This window comes from Toxorhynchites rutilus, chromosome 3 (assembly GCF_029784135.1).
Source record: "Toxorhynchites rutilus septentrionalis strain SRP chromosome 3, ASM2978413v1, whole genome shotgun sequence".
NCBI classification, from domain to species: Eukaryota; Metazoa; Arthropoda; class Insecta; order Diptera; family Culicidae; genus Toxorhynchites; species Toxorhynchites rutilus.
In genome coordinates, this window is record NC_073746.1 from 330,374,223 (window position 1) to 330,384,555 (window position 10,333).

The following is a 10,333-nucleotide window of genomic DNA, read 5'->3' on the forward strand; positions in this document are numbered from 1 at the left end:
GGGACTGGCATTAAGCTTTTGAGCTTTTTGGGAATGACGAAATTAGAAAAAATGTTCTTTTTCGGATGTTTTACGATATATAACTACTTCCTAGTCGAATTTCTGAATATTTTCTTTTTTCACAATAAATATCTTTGGGAGCGGGGATCGACACTGATATTGTGCAAATACTCCTCATGCGGACTGAATGGAAAGTATTCTTAATCGCAAAGTATGTATATGTAACGGTAACGGTATTGAATTAAAGAGACTTTAAACTCAGAGAGTTCATTCGTCTCTTATATATGTAAGTTATAATTGAATTCATTCATAGTGTACAAATACAAATTTGAGTCAATGTATGTTTTGGAAATGATATTTTACCTACTACCAGTGACGTCGAGTGGCGCTAATTTAGTAGAATTTCTATATATTGCTGAAAATATATAACAGATAATTAATTATTTTAAAAACGGTCTCATGGAAGTCGCAAAGGGCCGGACAGTATGAATTGATAAATAGTAATCAGAAAACCTTTTTGCGACCGAACAAATCACAGCGCTCCGTTCATTGGAGTATAGGAAAGCCGAATATTGCCTAATCGAACTCTAGGATCTTAACACTGTTAATAATCATACATCTTATCTTCTTTGTTTTTAAGAGGCTTTAAACTTTGCAGTTCATTCGCCTCTAAGTTAATAATCATACAACTTTACAATTCTAACGCATTGTAAAAAGGTTCAGATTTTATCCTGGCACGAAAAGTGCACAATGCTGCCTTCTGGAGTACGAACGAATGCACTCTGGTAGCTGAACTTCTTCTTACACACCGGGCAAACTGTCAAATCCGTCACAAGAAAATGCTTCAACTCAAAGTGAATCTTCTGTTCATGTGTTTGCAAGTTTTCTGCGTAATACAGCCCCTTCAGTATCTGTGCCCGGCGTTTCCGCTCGAGATGGTAGTTCAGAGCAATTTCTAGAAAATTTTTAATAGACTCCAGTGGAATGTCGTCGGGCAGAATTTGGAGAACCGCGTGGGGGTTTATTTTCTTGGCATTGTTCTCCAATATAACCAGCACGGTTCCGATGTCCGGCTGGAGGCAGCGCGGATGCAGTTCCACATCACTGTATGGTGGCGACGTCGGAGGTGTGAGTATCGTTTTAATCAACGTGACGTAGACATCACAGGTTTTCGGGTCATTCTCGTCGTAAGTTTGATCACAATATTTGACCGCCTTATCGAAATCGCCCAGGATTTGAACAAATATGGCCAGAACCTTCTCGTGTTTTCCTGAGAGGATGGAAACATAATCTAATATATATAATCATGATTCCAGGTCAGTGTAACAAACCTAGGCGCCCTAAGATAATAGCTCGCGCTTCGAACAAATCGGTGTAAGGAAATTCTCCCAACACTTTTTCCGCGTGATAAAATTTGGATTTTCTCAGGAACGCCAACAGCTTATCGTTGATTGTGTCTCTAGCTGTTTTCTTTTGACTGAAATAATCAAATTAGGATATCATAAATTGAAAAATAACACAAATATGCAATACCCACACATCCGACTCCACATCGGCATCATTCTTCAGGACGATCAGCTTTTCACGGTACTGTTGAATCAATATGTTGTGGAATAAAGCTTTTTCTTCATTCCACACATTGATGATATGCTCCAAATACCCAACAACGAGTTGTTTGTGATTTTTCAGCAGAAAATCCAACACCTCAGCCCGTGGTAAATTTTTCACTTCCGGAACGTCTTCGATGAATATCTTCAACCCATCGTCAGGATGTTTCTCCAGAACCCATCCGGCAAATTCAAAAATCAAATGCTTGTGTTCAATCCCGAGATGTTGTAGATACTGAATGGTGCGGTCGTGTCCGTACAACGGAGAGCCTGGAGTTTCCGCCTGTGATTGCAGCAGCTGTAGCGCTCGCTTATGTTGACCCTTTGTTTGATATAAAATTGTGAGTTCAACGTATTTATCGTATTTTTTCAACACACGTTCTGATTCCTCCAGATAGCAATAATTCATTCGCAGTACGGATGCAACCAGGGAATCATTTGTTTGTAGGTAACATTTTAACAGTGTGGTATCGATTATGGAGAGTAATGCTGGAATGTTTTTGCCAGAAGATAGCTTTGAATCCGTTTTGCTAACCATATCTTGTCGCAGAGTGTAACGATTTTCCGTTAAGTAATCGATGAGAGCCAATAAACCACGCTCAATGTCTTTCTCGTCGAGTACAGGTGCTGGTTTTTTAGAGTACGAACTCAACTTGTTTTTTCCATTGTCCGGAAGAAGGTCTGGAAATAACCTGATGACATCAATCGGATCGGTATTCAATTTGGAAAACTCCTTCATTGACTCGCGAAAATGTTTGTCGATGAATAGATTGTAAGCATGTCGCGTTTGAATTTCGTTTATTTTGGTTAATTTAAACTCTGGACTTTCGTCGGATATATGCTGTCAAAAAATAAGACGTATAATTGAGCATCTTCCTGAAAATCATTATAAATCATACCGTTAGTTGTAACGCCAAGTGAAAATTTTCCTCCTGAAGTAGATGCTCACGTTGTTTAGCAATTTCAACCGCCTGAATGCACCACAAGTGTGAAACGGATGCAGCGTATAGTAATCCTCGCTTTCCGCGCACCAAAAACCGTGCTTTTTGCAACTGAGGGATAGTCTGAATCAACGACCCTTTATCGGCCGTATTCACATTATCAAACACGCGTACTTCTACGCCATCCGTTACCAGTCCGATAATATACGGCTCGTCCCAAACCAAGGCTTGGAATGGTTCGCTCCAAGCCAGCGACTTCAAATTTCTTGTATCCTTTGTAGTTAGCAGCGAGGCGTCAGATTTAACCAAACCCGTGGTTTTCTGATTTCCATCCTTTCCATCGTTCATATACTTCTCGGTGTAAACCGCGACAAGATATTCATCTTTAGCAACAGCAAAAACTCCATCCTCGATCAGCGAAATACAAGGTTCAATAGATTTCGAGGAACTCGTGGGAAACAAGTCAATTCTCTTTGGTTGATCTCCTGAAATCTACAGACAACCTTAATGTTCCGCCCCAACAACGCAAATCTCAACCTTACATCATAAATCACGTACTCAGTCTTGAATCCCACACATATGCAATTCTTATCCCAGGCGATGCTTTTGGGAACATCGTTCAAGTCAATCTCGTATCCCAGCTGCAGTAATTTGGTTTGCTTCCAATAATAGCACAGCAGCTTCCTCTTAACTGCGACACATAATCGGCAAAGTAAAGCAAGCTCGCCGGTAAGGGATTTCGATTTCTAGAACAAAAAAAAATACACTCAATGTTTGCGAATTACAGTCGAACCAAACAGTCACCTTTATGTCCAGTGCGAACACGGTCGCACCCTTAGTTTTCTGCTCGGTGTGAATCAACGGAAACCCATGGCGACTGTAATCGTTCACATTCACAACGCCATCCGATAGGCTGAAGATGAGTTTATACTCCGGAATGGCTTCAATCTGGGTGATGGGTTTCTTGCTGAAACTTTTATTATACTGAAGCAGCTGCAGATCCAGCTTACCCGTTTCCTGGTTAGGCTCGAAGGAATACATCAGCAGATGCCCCTGGCGCGTTCCTAGTATTAGTTTGTTCTCTAGGAAGAAAATCATTCATTGAGCAGTTCTTATCTTGTGAATCATCTCGGCTAGACGTGGGTGTTACAAAGCCATTTTCACTCACCAAATCCCGTCATGGATTCAATTTGAACCGGAATTTTTTCCGGAGGGTACAATACATACGCCTCATGCATTTTATATTACGTTTATTATAACCGAATGCAAAATTCTTAATATTTCTGTGACTGCTCACAGAAACACGAAAACGCTATGTAATTTTTATCTCTTGTTTTGTTTTGGAATGTTTTTTTTGCATCCAACGAACACTGTAATTTGAAATACTGAAGTTAGGGTGAAAAATAACCAAACGAAACGAAAATTCAGGTTAAGATGTTAGTATGGTATCTACCAAAGCTAAAATACCGGTGGAGATGGCTTTTGAGGTCTGTTCAATAATTGAAATTTCGCTATTAATACCAGTTTTGTAGCTTGTAAGTTGTAGTTTTCTGTTGCATAATTAATCAAATCTACAAGCAGGGGATATTAACTTCAAGCAAAAAAGTGGGACCGATTCGAGATTGCTTTTATGTAAACAGTGAACTCTAAAAATCGAACCGACTTGCACTGACAACTGAATGATATTGTCAATTTGTGCGAGATGCCTCAAAACAGCTGGGAATAAATATTATTTATATACAGTAAGTTACATCTAATGCGACGTTTAGATTATTGAACAGACCTGTAATGTGACACGTTTAATTTGACATTTTTGTAAACATCGAGTTCGGGGACCAAATTATGGCGCCACATTAAAGTTGCCACCAGACGTCGACACTGTACCACTCACATCGCCAATGTTAAATTACAGGCCTCCAAAGCGACACTGAGTGGTGCCTCGGCATGTCGTATTAAATTTAAATTACTGTATTATGTTGTTATTTACAGCCGTATGGCACCCGCCATGTTTTTGGTGCCAACATCTCAAACGTCAGAAGTATTTGTTTTCTTCAAAACAGCGATCCGCGTTGACGGCAGTGAGCTTCGTTTACTAGTTAAGGGGAGCGTCAAAGAATGGCTGATTTTCAGTCGGAATGAACGTTTTCAAAATTAAAATTATGAATGCAAATTAGATTTTCCATATAAAATTAGTATTCTGTTTAAATAAAAACATTTTTGTTTGCAGGTGGGGAAAAAGTCTCATACGAAAATTGTTTATGAAGACAATTTTATATTATAAAGAAAAAAAAATCAGCAACAATGTTGGAATTGTATGACCATATGGTTGAATGAAAATCAGAAATACGTGTTTCTAATAATTAAATAACATAATGTGAAAATTTTCATTCAAATTTTAAAATTTGAAAACCGGCTCCGTGTCTTCTAATCTGGTAGAGATTACACTTATTTTTTTGGGACCCAAATTATGGTTCTAACTTGAAGTCGCCACCAGACGTCGACGTCATCGCGAATTACCAATTTACCACCAACTGACATATCGTGATGTCGATGATGAACTTTTGCAGCAGAGGGATAGTGAGATAGGCGGTGACAGTAGGTAGAGTGAGATAGCTATAATCCTGTCATACACCTGGTTATTTATGTCATAATGTATAACGTCATAAGCAATGAACACACATTTATTTTCCACTTGCAACAGTATTCACGATGATTGGATGGATGAATATACGACTCCTACATGCATCTAGTACGACTATCGTCGTCGTGGCATATGATACGAAAGAGTTGCACTTGGATACTTCATTCCTGATTGTTTATGGTTAAATATGGGTTGTAGAAATGGTTAAATAAAGTTCAGTACTACATGTTTCAAGTAATCAAATAACATGAAGTAAAAAATTTCATTCATATTTTAACAATTTAAAACTGCCTTCGGGCCTGCCCAGCAAACATTGAATAGTAAAAAAAAATTCGAGGGGTTGTATCAGAGACACGACCGCTTAGAACGTAGAACTACGCAATCTTTTTTCTTTTGAAATTTGATGGTTTATCATTTCGAATATTATTTGCGAATACGTCGAAATAACTCTTTAGTAAAAAGTTCCGGGGACCCTGAAAATGTTTAATGGCTTGCGTAGTTTTGTAGACTCATTTCGAGAAGCAACGATCATTTTTTGCCCTTGCGAGAACAATACGCTATGGTCATATGTCGCAATTCGTTTCTTTATATCAATGCACGCATTGCACTGAATATTAACGAGTGGCATCTTCCGTGCATCGCCATCGAAGACGAATGATCTCACTGAGTTTCAAGTGTCTATAATTCAAAAAAGAAGAAGAAGAAGTGCATCGCCATTCAACAAGCATCGAATACGCGTCTAACAGATGCCTACAGTTGCAGTGCTAAAAATAAAACATCGCAAGAATGACCGTTTATGAAAATCTTTTCTCGACTCTCGGTCGATACCATCAACAAAGTTTGTAAGTTCTATGTTTTGCGCAATGAAAACAAGCTACACACAAAAAAACCAAACACTGATGTTTAGAAGCGACCTAAAATTATTTGTACTCTTCTCTTTTTTCGCCTGCTTTGCCATGCTTCGGATGGTTGTGTTAATTGCAATGCCAGATGCACTTCAAGTGAAATATTCACTAGCGTTCACAGCTCGAAGGGATACATTTAACACAAAACGAGCAGAATAAGCGACCTTTGTTGTTTCGGGCACAGACATATTCTGAGAATTTTCCTCAGAGGCGATGCAATACTTATACGCTAGCGACAGCTTACATACTATGCAAGGGTGGAGTTTACTTCGCATTTTTTTCTTTTCGCTATCCCCCTTCGTTGTTTCTGTTCTAGCGGCTGCATAAGCTACCCGTTATTGACAGCTCTTTTCAGGAAAGCACAAAAATGGACAGAACTGTAAATGTATGGAAATTGAGAATTTTTCCATTTTTCATCAATTTAAACCATATACAGACTATGGGATTGTAATGTGCATATCAAACAAAAAAATCTTAGAAAAATTTCCAATCGAATACAAAACGTTTAAATCCGTTCGTAGCAAGAAAAGTAGTTATTAACCTTAACTTTATTTCATAAAAAAGTGACCTGTTTTCTGATTTGGCACCCTTAATGTAAGACGTAGTCCTACGTCAAAAATCTAAAATTGGAGGCGATATACATACATCTAAGACACATTACTTGTATGATGTGTATAACTGGCATATGCATATGAAATTGGAGGCCATATACATGTATATGGGGTATATCATGTAATATAAACGATAATTATACGATTTATTATTTTCTAGGATGTATGTATATCGCCTCCACGTTTGCATGTATGGGCTGGCTAGGCGCATCATATACATGCAATTCATATTAATCATACTTGTATGTTTGTGAATATAATCCTCAAAATAAAATAATTAAACTAAACCTTCATTTCAAACAACTTATGCAGTTACCTAATCACGCAATAAACATCAAGAATTGCTGGGAACCTCTTATCAATATTTGTTCAAATTTAAAAATGTGCTTAACTCCAGTTTTGTTGACAACTTTTATGCATTTAATTAAATCGTACGATAAATCATATATAAACATAAACATTCCCACCTTTCATCCTTCATTAAACACCTCGTAGTAGAAATCTGTCAGTATGCATACACTCTCCTACGAAACATAGTGGAAAAAAATATATTCGTCGATGTAAACAAGCAGTGAAAAAGGAGACACTTTTCGACGAGTGATTTGTATGAAGTTCCACTGCCGTGCTACAAGTCTAATATTACAAGTTGTTTACTCTAATATTATTAATGTTGCATGTTGCATAAATGTTGGATGTTGGAATGTTGCATAAACAAAAAACCAGAGGAAATTATTAGTTTCGACTTGTAAGGGCCATACCACATACATACCACGTGGACAGAAAAAAAAGCACGTTTTTAGACACCCCTTCCCCTCCGTGGACAAGCGTGGACATTTCCTATACCCCCTTTGTGGACATTTCTCCATTTTTTAAAACAAAAATCGAGGAAGTTATTGAACTGCGCGTAAATTCCATTTTAAGTTTGTTTCTTTTTTCTATGCTATGTATTTTTACATTGATAAAAATGTTTATTAATAGTAGCGGTTTATACTCAATTCTTTGATTTGTTTCTCAACATTACTCGTGAAGTTATTTATATAACTCTTTAGCTTCATCCAAAGTCCATTTATGTTGTTATTATGTTATATTACGTTAAATTTACGTTGTATCAAAGCAACACTTGTGATTCACAAGTTGTGAATCTAATCTCGGACATTTTGTTGCATAAACTGACGTAAACTGACTGAACTGCTTAAGTTTTGGAAAAAAAAAATCGAACAATGAAATCAAGGGCTTCGTTAGTGGAATTCAGTTGGTCGAAATCATCGAAGAAAAGCTGAAGCGAAACAAGACCTCAGTGGTATAAAAAATCGATATGGATATCATCACGCTGTTCAAGATATTAAAATGTTGTGTGGTGTTACGTACTTTTGATTTGATCAAATGTTTTTGCTATAAAAAGTGCTCTGCCATAAAAAAAAGTCTGAAAAATGCTCTTAGTTAACTTCACGGTGACGGGTCGTCGTATGTGTAGCGCACTTTATTCTTGATCAGCGTCTCGATTTGATCATCATTAGTGACGGCATGAACTTTCTGGGCAACTCAATAGAAGCGTATTCCAGAACGAAGAAGAGCATCGCTGCTAAGAACACTTCTCGAGCGATACAGTTCGTACATCTATTAAAGAGTTTGTTGTTTGTGTTCCATTTTCACGAAACCACGGGAGTTTTCAAAAGATGAAAGCCAAATGGTTTTCGCATCAAGATCGGAAGTTGAACCAAAAACTCCATCTAGGAAAACAGTGTTGTGTTTTTTTAATATTACAACATTCTAACATGCTTTGACATTATAGCATTACAGCATGAAGCTAATTTTTATTCATCGTTTCGGACGATTCCTGCGAAGGTAGAGCAAATTTTTCAGATAATTGGTTCTGACATCGAGCTTTTAGATCGTGGAGGCGCACTCAAGCCACAAAAAAAATGGTATACAACCTTACATTGGTTCGGCCAAGGAAGGCAGTGATACCGGGCTATGTCACGGAGTTTACAAATCAACAGTTAGAAAAACCACCTTTTCGGCGTAAGAGTATTCCTATTGTTCCACTATTCACAGTTGGACCGTATGAAGCGTGATAGTTGATATGAGGATTCCATTGTTGTGTTATTAATAGCATTACCAATGTTTCTTGTTCAATGCAGCAGAGCGTGTGTGAACGGAGAGAGGCTGGGATTGCCGTCACTTAATGATTACTACGTGGACATAGTAGCTAGAATAACAGACGAAGATGGTCAATTGAGGGCCCCAAGAATTTTATTTTCATTGATAATTTGCTTTTTGAATTTAGATTTTTCTAACGTTCCTAATTTATATATTTGAACTTAATTAGATCTGCAGAACATTATAGTTTCATGTGAAATTCATCATAAAAATTAAAATTATCTCTCATATAAAACTACTTGTTCAAATTCATCGCTCCTTGCGTTCAGTTTGTATTTGTTTCATGTAAACTAATAGCGAATTCGTTTTTAAAACTGAGTCAGTGCCAAACTGACTCTGTAATAAAAAAACGTTTTCAGTTTCACGAATGCGGTGGTTTGTTGGTGTGCGTTATATAGTCTGATTTGTTTATATTTACGACGGCAAATGTACAGTGTCGACGTCTGGTGGTGATATTAGTGCTTGGGAGGTAAATTGTTCTCCATCAGATCAGAAGGGCCAAGTGCAGTGTAAACATATAAAAGTTTGAATGAAAATTTTTACTTAATATTGTTTGATTACCTAACACATGTAGTTCTGACACTCACTTAACCATTTGTCGATGCATTTCCTGTTTGTTCCACAAATAATTACTATTATAATATAAAACCATCATTAGACACAGTTTTCGTTCAATATTCTGCGATATCGGAAAAAAAACTTTTATTTAATCACATAAAATAAATATTCGATACGTTAAAGTAAATTTTCATTCATAATTTTGATTTTGAAATTTATTCCACCTGAATATCCATCATTATTTCCACCTCCCAATGAAAGCACACGTAGCTTAATGCCGTCTACTCTACTCTTCAAAATCAGAATCCGAATTGGATTACGATTCCAATAATACAAAAGCAAAAGCAGCAGGTTTTCCATTTTCATAGTCTTTATTTTTAGATTTTCCAAAACAATATTCGGAACTTGACAGTTCAGTTCATACAACTAGTATTGGTGAACCCGAGTGCCAACCCGTGAAACATCTCAGTGCGAAACTAACAGCTTTCGGGGCGAACTAGTGCGACACTGAGTGCGAAACTGAGTGAATAAAAAAACTTTTGACAGCAGTTAGTGCGGCACTGGGGTTGAAACTGAACAAAAACGAATTCGCTATAAATGTCAAACTCAGCTTCGATGTCCCGAATCACACAGCACAAGCTCTCGACCTTTTTCGTACTCTGGCAGCGGACAGTACATTTTTCGGGATACATTGGCATCTTGTATTGCTTGTGGTTGCTCATCGAACCAAATACGACAATTTTGCTTATTAACGTATCAGTAAGCTCAAAACTCAGGGCCCTCATTGGCCATCTTTGTGTTATTACAGAATAACTACTTCCACGCAACAATCATCAGAGATGGAGATCGATTAACTGCGATACAACTGCTCTGCTCTGCAAGACACATCGGGCTGCTGTTCTATAAATAA

At 37.5% G+C, this 10,333-nt stretch overlaps 1 protein-coding gene across 1 annotated transcript; it reads right to left on the bottom strand.

The window, feature by feature from the left end:
* Window positions 1-94: 94 nt before the first annotated feature.
* LOC129776275 (vam6/Vps39-like protein) lies at window positions 95-3,916 on the bottom strand. Its single transcript, XM_055781822.1, has 7 exons — window positions 3,717-3,916; window positions 3,353-3,630; window positions 3,091-3,294; window positions 2,507-3,040; window positions 1,538-2,448; window positions 1,332-1,477; window positions 95-1,270 (listed from the first exon to the last, which is right to left on the bottom strand). Exons 1-7 carry the CDS (start codon window positions 3,784-3,786, stop codon window positions 720-722), a joined length of 2,694 nt encoding a protein of 897 aa, XP_055637797.1. The 5' UTR covers window positions 3,787-3,916; the 3' UTR covers window positions 95-719.
* Between the last annotated feature and the right edge of the window lie 6,417 nt (window positions 3,917-10,333).